General features: G+C 44.8%; 1 protein-coding gene across 7 annotated transcripts in view; it reads left to right on the forward strand.

Annotated features, from left to right (window-relative positions):
• LAMA2 (laminin subunit alpha 2) overlaps positions 1–20,591 on the forward strand; it is a 3,430,794-nt gene that overhangs the window by 3,105,084 nt on the left and 305,119 nt on the right. For all 7 annotated transcript variants that reach the window (XM_078648920.1, XM_078648921.1, XM_078648915.1 and 4 more), the window contains one exon: positions 17,661–17,785. In XM_078648920.1, the coding sequence (XP_078505046.1) occupies positions 17,661–17,785 (125 nt within the window). The remainder of the gene's footprint in view (positions 1–17,660; positions 17,786–20,591) is intronic.

Raw genomic sequence — 20,591 nt, forward strand, 5'->3', positions numbered from 1 at the left:
GCTTATTTCAAACAGAAACAGAAAGTGTTCAAAACATTCAGGAAGCAAGACAGCGCTGTAGGCATTTCGTTTCATAAATTCGCGCCAACGCTATTCACAACAGAAGTTACAGTAACGGCAAAAACCACATTTAAACACACATGGAACCCACAGGTCAATACATAGGACTGAAACAGAGGACAGCTACAAAGATTGTACCCAAACCAAATCATTTTGTAAATACTAAATGTAAGTCATATTTACAAGAACCGCTTCTCAATACTGGCAGAACACCAAAATTCGTTCTGCATCTCCATTCATAAAATTACACAGAACAAAGGATCCTTACATGTATTATGTCATATTTTAATTCCCTGGGGATACAAAGTCACCAAGGAAGAAATATGTTTTTAAATCTAAACCTATTTAGATATTTTAGCCGGCTAATCCTAAACGCGCATACCAAGTTGGCCAACACAAAACTCCAAATTTGCTAAGATCAGGCATCTTATAGCTCACTAATCTAGCTTCCAAACTTCAAGGGGGCTATCTCTATCGATACACTCGTAAATTTACAAGACCCTTGGTTTTTGAAAATTGCAATGTTCAAATAAACTTAAGGACCAAATACCAAAGAACTAAGGACTGGGAGCGACCCACTTCACTAAAGCAGATGGAGAAAAGTTTCTTCATTATCTGCCTACACAAATTGCAATTCGCATATCCAAACCTATACAAACCTATCAAAGCTATACCAAACAAATAGTTGTCCAAATTCTAACTGCCAAGTTCAAACTGCAAAAAAAAACACTTAAGCCAAATGGGTTCCTCAGTCATGAGTGACATCTTTTGGAGAGTTTAAGTCAGAAAAATCAAAAATATACTGGGCCGCAAAGACAGAGAATCCCCCAGAACCTCTGTGCACAGTACCTCTTTTAGTAGATTTCTGTCTTGCCTTCCCCAGTAGATTTCCGTCCTCTGACAAAGTACACCTCCAGATAGTCACTGCTTGACGAGGCCCACTGTTAGGGCGCCATTTGACGTATTAGGAATCCCCAATCTCCTTCTCAGGGGTCTTACCAATAAGTAGTCCATTCAAAAGCAGCAAAGAAATCAACAGAGAATCTGAAATATGAAAAGACATCTTTATTACAATTAATTGTGAGGCTACGTCGCCCAGTCACACCTAAAGCGACTGATTGAGATAGCCTGCTGAATGGTCTGAGCACAAACCCTTTATACCAATTATTATGCCCTAGGCACATATTTGAAGTACATTCCCAGAACGTGCACACAGATGCAAAACCCACTTTCAAGATAAGTCCAGGCCATAAACAATGTCCACATAATGAATACATTCTTTAGCTGACAAGGCCGGATAAACCCAAAACAGTAAGATCACAGCCCATGTCATAAATAGCTTGTGGAGGCAGGAGCAGGAACAGATGGAAGTAAGATAAGGCAGGGTGTGTGTGCGATGAAAAGGTTTATGGCATGATGCTATCTTGCTCGGCCACTGGGAGAGGAACTGACCAAACAGGTTCAGCCTGGGGCAATGGTTCCAACATGCCCAGGTCAGGAAAAAGTCAATCAAGGTGTATGTGGCCTTTGGAATCGAATTTAGCTGTATTATAGCCTATGTAAAGGGCAACACACAAAATGGCTGCTGTACACAAAATGGAAGCCAAGGGTTCAGAAACGAAAATTACGATTTCGAGGTGAAATTGTTACTGGAATATAACGAAAATGCTTGTACATAATGTACTAGCCATTCTCGGTCTTTTGATATAAAAATCGTCATGCTACGACAAAGTTTTATTACATGAGTCCAGAATTTTCAGTACCACAATTGCTTGTACAATAGTTCATTTAAATTAAATTTGATAAACAAATTAACTAAAATTAACTAAAAAGACTGGCCAAGTGGCCTTCTGCGCAACTCAAAAAACTGGATGTATTCCTCCTTAAATTTGCACACAAATCTCGAGTCAGAAGACCACACAGTTTTAGGCCAAGTGGCCTCATTTCATCGCTTAACCAATACAGAGATACACCAACTGTATTAATCCACATTTCCAAGTGGTCAATGAGGAATGAGACAATCCTTAGTCCTGGCCTAGTGGCCAACGGGTTTCTGGGTAAGGCACTCTCCCTAACTAGGGCGCTGAACATGTGAAAAGACTTTCTACAAGAGTTTTGCCTTATCCTACCAGAGGGTGTCTCCAAATTTTTGAAATAAACTGGGAGGTGGGGCTTCATCACGGGGGGTGAGGGAACAAAGTAAGGGAGGGGGCGTGAAACCAATCCGCAGATATGGCTATGATTAAAAGTAATAGTGCTAAAAATGAGTCTTTTAGCACTGTGATTCGTGCAAGGAGTGAATCCTATACTAACTATGGGCGGCCTGCTCAGACCTGCACCACAAAGTATAGTTGTAGGTGTGATTGTGTAGTTAAAAATTGGTGGAATACAGGTTGTGTGCACACAGGGAAAAGGTAAACAATACCGCAAGTGAGGTGGTGACAAGTTGTTTGCAAAGTGCAAACTACCATACGTGCAGGGTCAAGTGGGTTCTTGCGAAATCAAATGTCTATATATATATTTTTTTTAACGAAGCTAGATTAGCGAAACGCGTCTGTCTGGGGTGAGGGGGGTCTGCAATAAAATATTTGAACTGGATACCAGCGTGCTTGCCGTTTTTCCGATTTTATTTTCGAATTGTGTAGCTATATATATATATATATATATATATATATATATATATATATATATCTGTGTGTGTATATGTGTGTGTGTGTGTGTGTATATATATATATGTATATTAATGTGTGTGCATGTGGGTATTAATGTGTGTATGTGTGGGTGTATTAATGTGTGTATGTGTGGGTGTATGAATGTGTGTATATATTTGTATATGTGTGTGTATTAATGTGTGCGTGTATATATACATGTTTTGTGTGTGTATTACCTACTGGCGGTCGCCGTAGGTAGTTCTAGTCAGAATATCTTTGGCACCGTTTGATGAATCTCCGCAAAATTTTAAAAACTAATGGGGCGCTCCGGTCAGCTCCTGTCTTGAAAGTTTCAGGGTGATTCGTCAAGTGGGGGCTGAGAAAAAGGGGGGTCCCAAGACGCGTTTTCTCCATGTTAATTTCCATAGGAAAAATCAGAACAGGGTAGAGCCCGATCTGCTGAACGGAATTACACCAAATTTGGCAAACAGGTATGTCTTGGTCCAGAAAGCGACCTTTTTTTTAATGGTTTAAATCCGTTCAGTAGTTCCTGAGACATTAAGAAAAGAAAATTTTCGATATCTGAGCACCAAGGAGGAGTCACGAAACCTCCTGGGCATGAGCTTCACTCTGATTTGCTGCCAACACTCCAAACCAGGAAGTGTTGGCAGCCATCTTGTGACTCGGTAACCGAGTCTCAAGAAAAAGGGTGAAAAAAGATGAAAAACAAAAAGTGGCCGAGTAGAAACACCCTGACCCCTTAGGCCTGCTCAGGGGGGTTCCACAGGGCCAAAAAGCATTTTTTTTAAATAAAAAAAAATCATCAGGATTCGCACTGGGTGCGCGAATCCGGCAGAATTATTTTTTTAAAACAACAAAGCGCGGTCTCCCGCACTTCGTTTCCTTGATTTGCGAGAATATCACTACTGCAGCTCATCAGACATAAAAAAGCAAGTCCCTCTTCAGCCAGGTAATGACCCTGTGCTCACAGCAGATTCATGCCATCACATAATGCCATCCATACCCAGGTGTTGCATGACTAGAAGGTGGGTAAGGTGCTGCAGGCAGTCAGCGACCCTGATCACAATGCGCAGCCCCTTCTCCTAACATGGCTCGGCACCTGACCCCAGAGAGAGGGAGGCTGAGATTCCGTCTCTCCCGGAGACAAGCCTGATGACTGAATTGGGCGGGGAGATACCACAATCCAGGCCTGCCATTGACTAGAGAGACCGTTCGGAGGTGACCATTGGCTGTAGGCGGCGTCCGTCATCCGGGCCTCGTCCATCGCTGCCACTGTAGCACCGCTCCTGGGGTGCGGTGCTGGCTGCGCTGGCCGCGCTGGGGGCTCTGCTTCTGCGGATTAGTCACCGGAGCGGAGGAGAGGGCTGGAGCGGGGCAACCGCATGAGCACTGCTGAGGGGGAATGAAACAAGGTGCTAATGTGTGACCCGAGGTAGCGAGGAAGCCGCATTTCCACTGCTGACAGTGAGTGAAACTAAGAGCTAATATATATACCGAGGCAGCAGGGCTGCCAGGCTGGCTGGAGGATGCCCAGGGTCACACAGCACCAAGGGTATGGTCCATGTGCCATAGCCAGTGACCACCAGTAGAAGGGAAGCGCTGAAGCAGGCAGGGTGCCCAGCTCCCCGCTCGACCCTGCTGCCACACCATAGAAAGGAGGCAACACTCGCTGAGTCATAAACGGCTCCTGTGCTGCGGGACGGCGAGGCAGTCTTGGCACCAATACTTGCTGCGCTGACAGGACAGATGCACAGAATACTGTGTGTGTCCATCCCACGGCATGCTCCCCGCACTTGTTGATGCAATCCACTTTCAAAAAGCAGTGCTTCCAGCGCTGCGAGGCCTTCTGCTCACAGCGACACCTCCCTTGCAACCGCTTACCCTTCGTCCAGATAAAATCGCCCAGGCTAGAATAAAAATTGTAATCCTTGTTTAAAAGGAACTTTCCCTAAACAGCTAATGAGAAGCTGCGACTGCTAAATGTAGTGTCGCTTCAGGGAGCACCTGTACCAGATGCTATAAAAAGTGCCTCAGCACAGTGCCTTCCCACTGCCACTGTGCGCAGCACTACATAAACCATTAGAATTACAATTTAATTGAGCTGCACAGCTGTGCTCGCAGTCTGCGCTGTGTTGTCGTAGTTACCAGTGCTGACCTTTAGAAAACTACTTTATTCATTTGTAAACACTCTACATCTTTGGGCTGTTCTTTTTGTTAAAGAAAAAGACAAACATGGGTGTCCGTGTGTTTATCCTCCAGTGCATCCACATTTGTGCCTCTTGGGTTTGGAGTCATGCATGCCCGCCATAAACGTGCTTTTAAAACTACTGACAGTGCACACTCCTCCAAAAGGAATACAATACCAAGAAAAATACACAATTCATACAGCTACACGTGAGCTGAAATACTGCACACTCTGTAAGGCATTCGTTAAATATCTTCAATGCTGCAATTTATACACAGCGCCATGATGTCATGTAAGTAACAGGCACTGCGCTATCCAAGACCTGACGAATTTAACAAAGATATATAGCGATGCGTCGAGGGGTTACATTCCTGCATGCGTGACATCCGCAACCCGGAAGGAATGACACAAGTAAGCGCTTTCTGGTTTCGACAGGGTATGAAGCGCTACACAGACGCTTCAGCACGAGCTCGGTAAAGGGGTGATTTTGAAATGCAAGAATGTGGAAAAAACCGGTGCACTGCTATCTGTGTCCCATCTGTATGTCCAAGCATTCAGGTAAACCTGATAAAAGCAGAGTGGACAGAGCAGCAAAAAGAGATGGAGCAAATCCGATCAATGCTTCCCTTTTCAGAGCTTGTGCTAAAAAAAAATATGAGCGTGCACGCAGACAACCCATTCTCTCACCCTGCTGTTTCAGGAGGCACATATGCATTTAAAGTGGTATAAAATATATTGTCAATAAAGCTAACTGTTTTAACCTTCTGTTGTTGGCTGAAAGTGCCTTTTTCTTGCACTTTTAAATAGAGCTATCCATGCTAACTTCCCTTCATTAGTGTCCCCTGAAGATGGCTGGATTTGATTTAGTTTTATGAAGAGAAACAAACACTAGAATGCGATTGACGGTTTTGTGTTCATGTGTAGAAGTCCTTTGAGCACTGTAGCCCCACCCCCTCACATGTGATGCCTTTGCCGTGGGTTCTTTAGATTGGGAAGTGGAGATATGCGAGCGAGCGGTTGCTAATCTGTGGAAAAATACACAGAGCTCATGAAAAAGTAACAAACATGGCATAGACACAACTTTTACTGTACGTGCACATTGACTTTTTCGTGATGACAAAATCTTATTATGGTGGAAGTAAACACTAGCTATTAGCAAGGTTTATCGCAAATGCGATAAAAAACGGCCGCAATGCATGAATATCGCTGAAAAGTCAGCGATATTCATGCATTATCGAGCAAATGCTCTTAGCCATGTTATCCACCTCCCATTTGATAACATGGCTAAGAACTGCTCCTGGGTAGGTGTTAGCGTTTGGAGATATTCGCGCTTAGCGCGAATATCTCCAAAAGTTGGTAATAGGAGATAGCGATGTTAGCGACTGTTTCCAGTCGCTAACATCTTGGCACGCCCACTTTGCATGTCATTAGTGATAAATATCACTGACATGCAAAGCGGGGCCCAAGATGGTCACTATCTCCTATTAGCTGTTGCTAACTGGTGTTAGCGACAGCTTGGTAATAGGGAGATAATTTTATCTCCGCTTTCTTGGCTTTTAAAGCCAAAAAAGCGGAGATAAAGCCCCTTGATAATATGCCCCATTATTTTTTCTTAAACATATGTTATAATGTTCCACGCTAATGTACTTTCCCGGAAAATGTACAACTGTCCTGCAAGTAAAATATATTCCTTTTTCGAGAAAAAGGGCGTTTCTTCGTCCCATGACGGAGCCGTTGAGCAAAAGAGGCTCGGCCTGCTGTCTTAGTCGCCGATACGCCTGAATATCAGATTCTTATCGATCACTTTATGTTGCAGAAGTAGAAACACAACAGCCCTTGACCATTTATCTTTACTGCGTTCCTGCGTATTATACCTTTTACCCTTCATGTAATTGGACTGCTTTATTTCACTTGCCTTTTACTGATTCGAAAACAGTGACTATTATTAAAAACTTTACCAATGTAAATACTACTACCATGTTTTCTTTTAAAAACCTTTATTGTGAAAATGTCAGTATACAAATACGGTCCTATAACCACGTGGGCCGGCCACGGAGCAAACTGTAATCGTATATGATGAGTAGACATTTACACTGTAGAGGAACGTAACGGGCGGGCCATTAGGTTGCAAGAACTAACGTGTCTAACAGTTGCGGAATCGGTGGACGTACATTTTATAATTAAAATACGACAGAGCCAGTTACAATAAAATTATCTAGATATACATTTGCGGGCAAGTACCATGGGTGACGTTAATTCGAACTTTCAATAGTACAGTAATCAATAACACATCAGAACTTAATATCAATAGGGATGTCGAAATATTCAATCAATTCTCGTCCCCGCCCGCCATGTGCTTCAAAACTGCATACGAATCTCGTGATTTCAAGGTTCAGCAACCAGTACACAACAAGGAGTTACGAGTCCCATTTATTCCGGCGCCATTTTGGGCGAGGACGGGCAGGTCCAGGATATAGTCAAAATGTCTCTACCAACCATCGACTATGATGATGTTCATATGCTGTATTTATTAGAGTAACACTCATCTGTCCACATGAAATTAATTTGCCACAATCTAAACATGTCATTTTAATCTTTCCAAAGTTCTTCTAAATATTTGGGACCGTTTCCCTTGCCTCTGATGCTGTCAGTGCCACTTCTTTGGTGAATGTACTGGCAGGTCGGGGGTTCTCCTCCAAATCTCTCTTTTGTGCAGCACTATAATTAATCGGTGCCACCTCTCCATATGACGATGCATGGTATAGTTACCATAACTATATATTTTTTCGGTTCCTCTGGAGAGTACATCGTGGCAGATGAGGCAGGTAACGTACCGGGCATTTACCTTTTTTGCATGTAGAGGAAAGGAAAAAAATTTCGAGCGTCCGAGTTCTAAGGTGTCCCAGGGCCATTTTAGTGGACCAGGCCCAAATCCAAAGAACAGGCCGCCATTTTGAGAGTCCTGTTGCAGCCGCCTGTCGCTGTAGCATCAAGAGCGGCCGAAACTCAGCTGAATAGCAACTGAAACGGTAAAGGGGCGCCCCACTACAGCAGACGAGCCTCCACCTGGGAAGGCCCGTTCACGCCGCCTCCCCCCCCCCCTTCGGGCACCCCACGCCGTTATTCGGAGCAGGATTGTAGGATGGCCACACCAGTGCGGCAACTTGCTAGACACCACCTCGGTGCCAACCGAATCTCAGCGCCTTGTGGTGTCTTCCATTCCGAAAATATTGTTGTGCTGCCTTCGGCCTATTCGCGCACAAGCACTTTAGCACTGGTTAGCAGGAGGACAGTGTGCAAAGTCCTGTTGCCAACAAAAACAGGTTCATCTACAGAAAGTGAAAATATGGGGTGACTCTACAAACAGGGCAAATTTCAAACAGCCATCAGTGTGTTATTGCTACAGAGTGACAGGATTGACCTTTGTTTAAATCGCCCTCAAGATAACTTTTAATCTTAAAGTCATTCCTTAAAAGGTATGCAACTTATTCACAAGTTCCAACCTAGCTCGTCTGGAGTGCACTACAACTGTGTGCAGTCAGGTACATACCAAGGGCAATCTTATATCTCTCTGCTTGCCCAAGTCTTCATCTCTGATTTGGCTCAATCGTCCAGAAAATTATACATCATAGAATGTTAGTTTTGAAAACTGGCCATAAATCAGTAAAGGACATGCCTCTATCAATCTAAATCTCATTTAGGAGAATGTAGGACAAAGTTCCGCCGGACCCCGGGAGGCGGCCGCCTATGTCATGGGCGATCTTAGGCCACACCAGGGCAATAGTGAAGCTGCAGCAGGTGCAAATAAGCTTCAGACAGTGTTACAAGCGCTGCTCAGAACTCTCAACTATGACACCACCTCGGTGCCATCCGGATCTTGGCGCCTTGTGCTGGTTCCGGCCTATTCACACATCGGTCCGCTACTGACGCCACCTCACAGGCCAACGGGGCGCCCCACGCCGACTTTCGGCGCAGCATTGTAGGATGGCCACACCAGTGCGGCAACTTGCTGGACACCACCTCGGTGCCATCCGGATCTTGGCGCGTTGTGCTGCCTTCGGCCTATTCGCACATCGGTCCGCTACTGACGCGAACTCACAGGCCAACGGGGCGCCCCACGCCGACTTTCAGCATTGTAGGATGGCCACACCAGTGCGGCAACTTGCTAGACACCACCTCGGTGCCATCCGGATCTTGGCGCGTTGTGCTGCCTTCGGCCTATTCGCACATCGGTCCGCTACTGACGCTGCCTCACGTGCCAACGGATTTTCTACGTTTTTTATACCCTATGCCGCATAACAGGTCATGTGACTTCTTTATAAAACTTTTCATTGGTTCATTTCACTTTTGGTTTCCTAATGATGGAAGGCTTGATCATATGACCTAAAAATAACACTTTTCATTGGATGAAAACTTTTTTTTCCCAAACGATGAAAGCCCCACCTTGTTTCTGGATGTTTCAGACTGAAGCTGGCGTCAGCATGAGAGCACCACCATCTCGTGGCTCCGTCGTGGTCATTCCGCGAGCAATCATGGCAGCCGCTCCCCACCAGAAGCCTGCAGGAGTCGGGGGCCCCCAAGACTTTTGTAGAATCCTCAAGGCTGAGGGGACGCTTTCGAGAATGGGGTCCAAGACCTAGCAGACAAGCGTCCGATTTCCAAGGTGTCCCAGGGCCATTTCAGTGGACCAGGCCCAAAAAGGAAAGAGCCTGCCGCCATTTTGAGAGTCCTGTGGCAGCTGCCTATCGCTGCACCGCAAGAGTGGGCGCAACTCAGCTGAATGGCGGATTTTGACACAGTGTACCAAAAGCGGGCGGAATGGCAACTGAAACGGAAAAGGGGCGCCCCACTACAGCAGACGAGCCTCCACCTGGGGAGGCCCGTTCACGCCGCCTCACCCCCCCCCCGGGGCGCCCCACGCCGTTATTCGGAGCAGCATTGTGGGATAACAAAACCAGTGCGGCAACTTACTTGACATCACCTGGGTGCCATCCACATCTCAGCGCGTTCTGCTGCCTTGGGACTATTCGCACAACAGACCGCTACTGACGAGCCACCCCCCGGGACGCCCCACGCCGTTATTCGGAGCAGCATTGTAGGATTCCCAAAACCAGTGCGGCACCCAGTCAACATCACCTGGGTGCCGTCCAGAACTCAGAACGTTGTGCTGCCTTGGGACTATTCGCACAACCGACCGCTACTGACCATTGTTCCTTTTTTCCTAAAAATATTTAAATGTTTTTACTGTTTTTGTTGCGTTGTTTATATTTATAAGTTATTAAAGTTTTATAATCCTACTACTTTGTTGGAGTGCTATATATTTTTAATGTGACACATAATTGTAAAAACTTTGATGTACAAAGAGGCATCCCTGGAATCTTCCGCTTCAGGCTCGGTCCCCTCCCCAATCACAATACAGGATGGTTTTCAGATAGTAGGAACGCGTGTGGTGTAACGGATCTCATCGGGTGGGGGCCTTGATCTACTGTAACTCCTTTGAAGAGGGGTGATTCTTTACAGCTGGGGCCATAAAATACATCTGCAGGGCTACCTGATAGCCTGGGACCGGCCTGGACAATCGGACACAGAGGAAGAGGAGTGTCAGAGGGTGCGGTAGTGAATAGGGCGAAAGGGAGGTGTCGGGCGGGCACAGAGTGTGATTCTCAGGGAAGAACAGCGCAGATGGGGGAGGTTTATTGCCCATGCATAAGACAGAGAGCGGGGGTGACCAGTGCCTGGGGGAGATGCTTGCGAGGGTGGGGAGCCATGCTAAGGATCGACAGCGTGCAGAGAGTGGGTCTGGTCAAGGCATCTAAAATGGCTGCCGTGCACGACAAAAGTGTGGCATTTGAAAAAAGGCAAGATGGCGCAGACAATTTTTTTCAACACTTCCTGATTTCCTTCGAATCGAACGTTAACAGACGTTATCTCTCCCACACTACCGGTCCCCCTGGGCTTAAACGCCGAGATGGTAGGGACTGCATCCCGTGGAGATAGGCCGAGACGTCACTCAGCAGAAAAAAAAGTTTAAAAAAAAGTCTATAAACATACAATAAGTTAAAAGTCAATCATTCTTGTTTCCTTGTAGTACGCTCCCCAGTCCGCTTCCCGTTACGCTAACCGGGCGCACCCCACCAAAAAAAAGGATTTTTTTTTTTTTTTGCCCCGCGGAGCCCTTTTAAAGCCTCCACATCAAACCTATGGGGTCAGGGAGGATCTACTATGCCCCCTTATGGTCATTTGCCCCTTCGCTTTGGCCTCCTCTTGTCTCTCGATCCTACCGAGAGACAAGATGGCGGCCGCTCCGTACTGTTTGGAATGTTTACAGACACCGGAGAGCCAATCAGCTTCGCTTCGCAAAGCTCCGTAACGCGAAAAGTACGCGACCCGGATCGCTACCCGGGACGCTGTCACAGATATATATCTTTTTTTTAACGTTAATTTCTCAAAATCCACTGCAGCACATATATTGAGACCCAGCAAAGGCACATCGGGCTACCGGTCCCTACAATTTTGCCAAGTTTCATGCAAATCCATTCACCCGTTCGATTTATTTATTTATTTATTTTTTTGCCCCGCGGGGCCCTTTTAAAACCTCCACATCAAACCTAGGGGGTCAGGTAGGATCTACTATGCCCCCTTATGGTCATTTGCCCCTTCGCTTTGGCCTCCTCTTGTCTCTCGATCCTACCGAGAGACAAGATGGCGGCCGCTACGGACTGTTTGGAATGTTTACAGACACCGGAGAGCCAATCAGCTTCGCTTCGCAAAGCTCCGTAACGCGAAAAGTACGCGAAGCAGAGCGCTGCCCGGAGCGCTATCACAGATATATATCTTTTTTTGAACGTTAATTTCTCAAAATCCACTGGAGCACATATATTGAGACCTAGCAAAGGCACATCGGGCTACCAGTCCCTACAATTTTGCCAAGTTTCGTGCAAATCCATTCAGCCGTTCGGGCTAAAAGTGAGGCCAACCGCCCTATGGAAATTAACATGGGAAAAACGCGTTTTGGGACCCCCCTTTTTTCTCGGCCCCCCCTTGACGAACCCCCCCCAAATTTTCAGGGGCTGCTCGGAAACAAAATGTTCCATTTTCCTGAAAATTTCAGCCAATTCCGTCCACAAACGCCAAAGTTATTAGACATAGAATTTTCAAAAATCCCATAGAGAAAAAATCCTAACTATATATACCTACTGGCGACCGCCAGTAGGTAATATATATATATATACCTTACTTGTTTCAGCGGCTCCATTACCCACTCGACTCACCTGAAGTCAGAGCTGCACACATTGATTGTTCACTCCTCCACGCCACCAGCTCGGGATACCATGACGGGGCATGCTGGGAATTGGAGTCCGCTGATAATGCACGCGGACTCTGATTGGTGCGCAGACCGCGTAAGAAGGAGGGACATAAGTGCCGGCAATTATTTAAAACAGAATGAGAACATTAGAGTTGATCTTAACAGCTGACGGCGCTGAAGAAGGCACAACCGCCGAAATGCATTCGCCAGAGCTGAGACTTCATGAAATAAAGCTGTGTCCAAACCTGATTTCCCCTTGCGGCCTCTGTTCTTTTTCGATGAAAAGGATTCTCACCATATCTATATATATATATATATATATATAGATGCGGGATGGCCCCGCTGCGCTAAGGAGTCTCGGAGAGCAAACTGGCGCTTAGCTGCTTGCAGCTTCAACACTGCATCGAGGAATCGATAGTCTCCGACGACCGCCAGAAGACACAGGTCATTGTTGGGACAAGCAAGGTATTTTACTTTGAAGGGGCGATACAGTCCGCATTGACTGCCCCGACTCACCAGTTTGCCTGGGTTGTGCTGGCTGCAGCGGTTCAAAGGGGACCAAGGACTACGGCTGGTGACCTTCCCTCACTCCAGGGCATTGAACCTATCACCACCTACCTGTTAGCCAGCCGGGACCTACTGTCTGCCTCACTCCCCCACGCCATCGACCCAATTGTGCCGGTACAGTGCCTTCTGGGAGTTGGAGTCCGGTATGGTAACGAACTCCAACAGGATGTGTCGACTGCATTAGGGGGAGGAGCGCCAGGTGCTGGAACATTTATTTTAACAGGAAGGAACATTTCGTGACAGGACATGCTGCTTTGTTGGGCGCTGAGGAAGGCTACAAAATGCCAAAATGCATTCGCCGCCATTGCAGAAGTGAGGAATAAAACCAGCTGTCTGACCTGAAATCCCCTTGGCCTCTGCGTTCTTCTTTTCGAGGGATGGTTTGTCGATATTTTCTGTGCCTGCCAGAGACACAGTACGGATGGCCCCGCTGCGCTAAGGAGTCTCGGAGAGCAAACTGGCGCTTAGCTGCTTGCAGCTTCAACACTGCATCGAGGAATCGATAGTCTCCGACGACCGCCAGAAGACACAGGTCATTGTTGGGACAAGCAAGGTATTTTACTTTGAAGGGGCGATACAGTCCGCATTGACTGCCCCGACCCACCAGTTTGCCTGGGTTGTGCTGGCTGCAGCGGTTCAAAGGGGACCAAGGACTACGGCTGGTGACCTTCCCTCACTCCAGGGCATTGAACCTATCACCACCTACCTGTTAGCCAGCCGGGACCTACTGTCTGCCTCACTCCCCCACGCCATCGACCCAATTGTGCCGGTACAGTGCCTTCTGGGAGTTGGAGTCCGGTATGGTAACCAACTCCAACAGGATGTGTCGACTGCATTAGGGGGAGGAGCGCCAGGTGCTGGAACATTTATTTTAACAGGAAGGAACATTTCGTGACAGGACATGCTGCTTTGTTGGGCGCTGAGGAAGGCTACAAAATGCCGAAATGCATTCGCCGCCATTGCAGAAGTGAGGAATAAAACCAGCTGTCTGACCTGAAATCCCCTTGGCCTCTGCGTTCTTCTTTTCGAGGGATGGTTTGTCGATATATATAGATATATATATCTATATATATATATATATTGCGCTCCAAGTTTTCCTCCTATTCGAAGAATACACGCAGGCTGCTTCTGAATGCTTAAGTGTTTTTATTTAAGGCACAGAGTTTGGTAGCTGCCTACCGACGCGTTTCGCCACTAAGGCTTCGTCACTGTAAAAATCAATTTGTGCTTGGTGCTATTTACATACAAATTAGTTTGCACAGAAACAGGACTTGTACTAGTCATTCAGCTCATTGGCTTTGGCAGACATCTTTGAATGGTAAAGATCAATCTACATCATTTGTTGCCACAGTTCAAAACAGTAATATACATTTTTACAGTTGTAACCAGTACTTCTCGCCCCAGTGGGCTAATATGCAATTATTCGACGCCCCAATTCAAATATACATTTTTTGCTGCTCGAACCAATATTTCATTGTCCTCCGTTGGTACAAAGTACATCTCGCCCCAGTGGGCTTATGTACAATTAATCAAATTTAGCCCACGTGGCCACTCATTACACGTACAATATTCAATCTTTTTCCACTATTCTACAATTCAATAGTATCCCAAGATGTTTCAATGGATGCTAGGTTCCTGTACAAACAAACAAGAAAATAACAATAAGTGTATGTGAAAACTTAAAAACAGCTTATATTTACATAGTTAAAAAATTTTTGTTCAAAGAAGTTCCCGGACTAAATCTATTCGTCTGTCTCAATTTCATCATAGATGGACTGCTAGCTCTTCATTACAGTTCATCCCAATTGGCTGTAGTGTTTCGAAATCAATAATATATCTTGATTCTAATGTTCTCAATTGGTGGAGTCTATCCCCCCCTCTCACGGGTTGATTGACTGCATCTAACACCACATATTTAAGCAGGTTGTCATTCTGATCGTGATTTGTCTTAAAATGACGAGCAACAGGGTACTGTTCATTATTGTTCCTAATGGCTCTTTTGTGTTCCAGTATCCTGATCTTTGCCCTGTGTGCCCAGGGTTTGTGGATTCCATTGGATGGCCAAGAAATTGGCCAAAATACAGTTAATTTCTTTTTTTTCAGAAATATGGGGAAAAAGTGCATCAGAAGAAAGTGTCATTTTTTTCCCTACAAAAGGTTTCAACAAAGGGTTTATGGTGATAAAATCACAATCTTCCCAGCTATCAGGAACAGGCAGACTTTTGTCAGAAAACCACAATTTTCTACACAGTTTTGGCATTTTACTGGTACATAGCCTAATTTCCTATTTTCATGCTTTCAGCTCCTTCCAGTTAGTGGTAGAAATGGGTATGAAAGCAGTAATGGATCCTGGAAAACTATACATTTCTGAAAAGTAGACAAAACTATGAATTCGGCAAGGGGTCATTTGTGAAGATCCCTCAAGGTTTTTTGATAGAAACTGATAACAAATATTGAAATTGAGTTGCAAAAACAGCCATTTATGCCAACCTTTTCACCTGTAGCTCCTAAGTATGACATATTTTTTAAAGCAATATACCGTTATATCCATGGGACCCTTCTGGTTGCGCTATTTATAGGACTTGTAGGTTCACCAAGAACCAGAGGAACCCAGAGGTAATAACTGAGCTGTCTTACAAGGGTTTTTCATTGTTTAACGGGTATGTTGCAATTCATTTGATAAAATATAGTGAAAAATAGCTTTCAAGGAAACCTATATATTTCCGAAATGGTAAAACAATATAGAGTTTAGAAGCAGTGGTTATTTGCACATCTCTCAAATTGTTGGTACCTATAAAAGCATGTGAAATAGAGGACATTTTTTACACATTGTCTTACATTTGGAAGGTAGAAATGCAAAGAAAGTCAATCTGCAATAACACTTGTTTTACTATTCTGTGCTGCCCTAAGTCTTCTAATACAAATAGTACCTCACTGGTGTGGGTAGGTTTAGGACCTGCAACAGGATACAGGCCAAAACGCAAAGTGGACACATCACATTTGTTTACTGAAAACGGACTCTTTTTGGCAATGCGCCTAGCTGTGGATTTCTGATCCTAGCTCAGCCGGCACCTAGGGAAACCTAGCAAACCTATACATTTTTTTAAACTAGATACCCCAGGAAATCCAGGATGGAGGTGAATCCCTTACAAACCTCAAACCTTGTAAAAGAAAAACATTTTCCTCACATTTCTGTGATGTAAAGTTATGGAATCTGTGTGGAGCCACAAACTTCCACCCACCTAGCATTCCCCAAAGTTTACCGATAATAATGGTAACTCACTTGTGTGGGTGGCCTAGTACCTGCAACAGCAAACGGGCCAAAACGCAATATGGACCCACCACATTTTTCCACTGAAAACTGCCTTTTTTTTGGAATGTGCCTAGCTGTGAATATAGGTCCCTAGCTCAGCCAGCACCTAGGGAAACCAAGCAAACCTGTACAGTTTTGACAACTAGACACCGAGGGGAATCTAGGATGGGGTTTTTTGGGTGTCTTTCACCAGGTTCTGTCACCCAGAATCCTTGCAAACCTCAAACATTTCTGTGAAGGAAAGTTCTTGAATCTAAGGGGAGCTACAAACTTCCACAAACCCATCATTCCCCCAAATCTCCCAATAAAAATGTCACCCTACTTGTGTGGGTAGGCCTAGTGCCCGTGACAAAAATAGGCCCAAAACGTACTATGAAGACTTACAACTTATTGATAACAAAAAGAACTTGTTTTGCGAGGGAGTCACCTGCGTTTTTGATCCTGGGCTCGGCGGCCATCTAGGGAAACCTACCAAACCCAGACATTTCTGAAAACTAGACACCCAGGGGAGTCCAGGGAGGTGTGACTTGTGTGGGTCCCCAACGTTTTCCTTCCTAAAATCTCCTGCAAACCTCAAATTGGGAGGGAAACATATGGGATCACCGAGCTGACACAAATTTCCTACCACCTAGCGTTCCCCCAAGTCTCCCATTAAAATGGTACCTCACTTGTGTGGGTGGGCCATGTACCCGCGGCAGACATGGGTCCAAAACGTATTGTGGGGACATCAAAATTATCTATCACACAACGACCTGGTTTTGCAAGGGGGACACCTGTGTTTTTGGTACCGGGCTCAGCGCCATCTAAGGAATCATACCAAACCCACATATTTCTGAAAACTAGAGAAAACTAGGTGTTGTTTGCGTGGATACTCCAACGGTTTCCTACCCAGAATCCCCTGTAAAGCAAAATTTAGCTAAAAAAAAATCATAATTTCCTTACATTTCTTTGTGGGACCAATGCACCAGGGCAAATGTCCTAACACACAGCGTTCACTTTGGTCTCTCGATAAAAATGAAACTTCACTTGTATGCATTGCTTATTATATTTGCCATTTTCAAAGAAATCAAACCTTTCTACAGGATAATTCCAGAGAGCATTTACTATACAGCGAACATATCCCACACATCTCGGTGAGTGCTACTATGATCTCCACAAAAGTACTTAAACTGCATTTCTAGAGATAGTCTATGCAGGCAAAGCTTCTTCCCACTGTTCACTGTACTAAACTTTGAGTGCAATCCAACTTTTGTATCTGCTTAAGTATCTTTTGTATTATTACCATAACTTGTAGGTCTTGAAAGTTTAAATGATTTCACTTCTTCGAATTTCACCAGTGTCTATGTTCATGTGGGCTCACATCTTGTGATGCCATGAGTGGGGTGGTCAAACAATGGGTGTTGTCACTTCAACTACCCCTCGCATTTATGTGAATCAACGTCCATGCTTCATTCATACCTAAAATCGAAATAGTCACTTTTGTAGCTCATCAAAATTTTAGGGCACAGGTTTGATTTTATAGTGCATAGTACTAAAATATCTTTTTCTATTGGGTAGAAAGCGGATGCTGTGAAAACAAGCACTTTTACCGGCTGTATGGGCGAAACCTTCCTGGATGGCAAGCCTATTGGACTGTGGAATTACAGGGACCGAGAAGGTGACTGCAAGGGATGCGCTGTGAGGTTGGTGTAAATCTATAATTATATTTTCAGAAGTTTCTTTTTGATGCACCATAAACTACGTTTGTACTGTAATTATGACATTTTCTTCACTGGACTTTGAACCTTTATATAAAAAGAATATCTGTTGAGACATGCACAGAGGTTATCTACATTTTGTATTTCTAGTCTGAGGAACACTTGCTCTAACATACAGTCTACAAGCCAAAGACCATCAAAAATATGTTTATGCATTGGTAGTTTATATCGCATTAACTTCGCTGGAGAGTAACAGAGAGTCCTGCATATATCTTTGTATTACACAGTTATATTACACTTTTCATAATTAAATTTACATCTCACTTGTCACTTCACGTTTTAGGAACAGGGAAATTAAGTTATACCCTTGTACTGCCCAAAATCTGGGTTGGAGGGTCACAGGGCAGTAAAAAGGTACTGGATCCCAAATGTAACAACTGGGTTCCTATGCCTCTGTTGTTCTGGTACTGTGATTTCTCCAAATGGGGTACCAAATGCCCCCTGAGCACTTTATTCTAGGGGGGGCAAGGCCGTTTCTTTTAGGGCTTACTCAGTGGAGGTTCTTTGGGGTAGAGACTCAGATCTGCTCAGCACAACAAACACCATTTAATAAATGTCTGCGTAGTGAATGAGTCTATTTAAAAAAAGAAAAAAACACTTTATTCCATAGAAAATGAAATTTTCATTTAAAAGTAAATGCATATTTTCAGGTGCAACCGCCTAACCTGGCACCATCTAAAGAGACTCACATCCTCCAGGAACAACACTACAAGGGGGTTCATGCAGGTTAGGCAACCCCCTAAATATACTCTTGTCTGCCCAAGCTGGAGGCACCTCTAATGGTCTACAGACCAGCAAGTGCTAACTCCTAAAAATACCATATAGCCTTCAGGTGCCTCACACAAAACATGGCTAGTGTATTAATAAAAAGGCGAGTCCACTGGCTTTGTCGAGGTGAGTCATATAATTCAATAGGTCAAAAACCCTCAACTATAATGCATTTCAACATTGTAGCACTTTTTGAAATGTAACTAGAAATATGCACTGAATTAAACTTTCATTTCATAGCTGCTGCATGCAATAATTGTAACCCTTGGTTGCATATCCTGCAACAATACTGCAATCAAACTGTGAACGCTTTAGTACTCATTGTTAGTGGCCCAGTGAATGTGTTGATGTTTTGCCACCACCATAGTTACTCATATCTGGGGTACTGGTAACTCCAGGGGTAGGTAAAATCCATCCCATTATCAGTTAAACCGTAAACGTCCACCAAGAATTTAGGAATTACTAGGGGAATCAGTAATTCCAGGTCTGATTCCCTCATATTTCCTCATTTTGGGCCAGAGTTCCTCCAGAGATTTCAGATATTTTTAAGTGCTGAAACTCTGGGGAAATGTATGAGATCTGCAGTGTTCTGACAGGTCTCATAATGCTGTTACCATCCCCATTGGAATTAAGAATCCACTTACAATGAGGGCCTTTGTGTCGGAATTTTCAACCAACCTCAGAGAACTTCACAACAAATGTCCATGCACCATAGAGTCTTTGTGCAAAAGCCCCAGTTCCAGAAGAGTTTGTCTTTGAAGACAAATATTTCTGAGTTAATTCTTATAGAGCCCTAGGAGACTTATGGTCACTCAAACACAACTGACTCTGGGGGGATGTAGCTCTCCTGGTAGCCCCCACAGCCACACCCCACCCAGTATAATATGCAGATTAGCATAGCAGCCCACAGGACTTTGGGGGGCTCCTTTGCCCACCAACCTATTTCTTTTTGAACCAGCTGTTTGGTAAATTATTCCTTTTCCTTTAAAGTCTTTCTATATTTTATACACAAGTGCATGCTTACTTGTTCCTTTCTTGAATCTGTTTGCTGCAGGCCCATGTGGGATACCTACAATCAGGGTGCTGTGGAAGTCCATGCCCACACAGTCAGGAAATTCATCCACTCAGCTGGCACGCTCCTCTGCCAATGGAGGAGCCAGCTACTACTTCTGCCTTCTCCTGTCTATAGTTTGCAGGGTCCACACAGCAGGCTCTGCAGAATCCAGTTCCAATGCAGGATCTCCTCATCAACATAAAATACATGGTCCTGGTGAAATGCGTTAGGTGGCAAGGCTCCCACTTCCTATCTCTGTGCATGTTTTTCTTAAGGTGTGAGGATAAACGGGAATTAGTTTGTTCCTGGAATCTCCCTGGTACAGGCACATGGTGCAAAGGCCTTTGGCCACTCCTGTGGAGCAGGATCTGACATACACAGCCCCCCACCTATGTCCCCAGGGAAATTTACATTTAAGTATAGCACAACAGTTATCTTCTATTGCTGGGCCCACAGGCCACTAGTACACTTGAGGAAACAATTACGAACCACTGACTGCAGCACAGATCTACTAGTCCAAAAGGCCCTGAGATGGGTCACACACACGCATCAGGGAAAATTGAAGTTTTCTGTGGCCAAATGTATGTGGTTTGTGGCTCCTTGCTTCTGGGTGTCTGATCCATCCCTAAGGAGCGAGATACTTAGGGCCTCGTGGTCTGTGAAGGTTTTTGATTAGTCTGGAGGTTTGTTTTTACCCACTCTTCCTCCATTCCTTCACTCTGCTATTTCTCAGCAAGTTTTTGCACTACCGCCCCCTAAAGGATTAGAGAAGTCATTGTCACTGGCCCTGGAAACAAAGTCCACAGAGACCCAAGAAGCCCACTCGTGGAGTCATCTCCAGGTAGGTGTTCATCTATAAAGTAGAGGTTCCATGACAAATCATCGACTACAAAAATATTGTGGCACAAA

Source organism: Lissotriton helveticus, chromosome 6 (genome assembly GCF_964261635.1).
Source record: "Lissotriton helveticus chromosome 6, aLisHel1.1, whole genome shotgun sequence".
Taxonomy (NCBI): domain Eukaryota; kingdom Metazoa; phylum Chordata; class Amphibia; order Caudata; family Salamandridae; genus Lissotriton; species Lissotriton helveticus.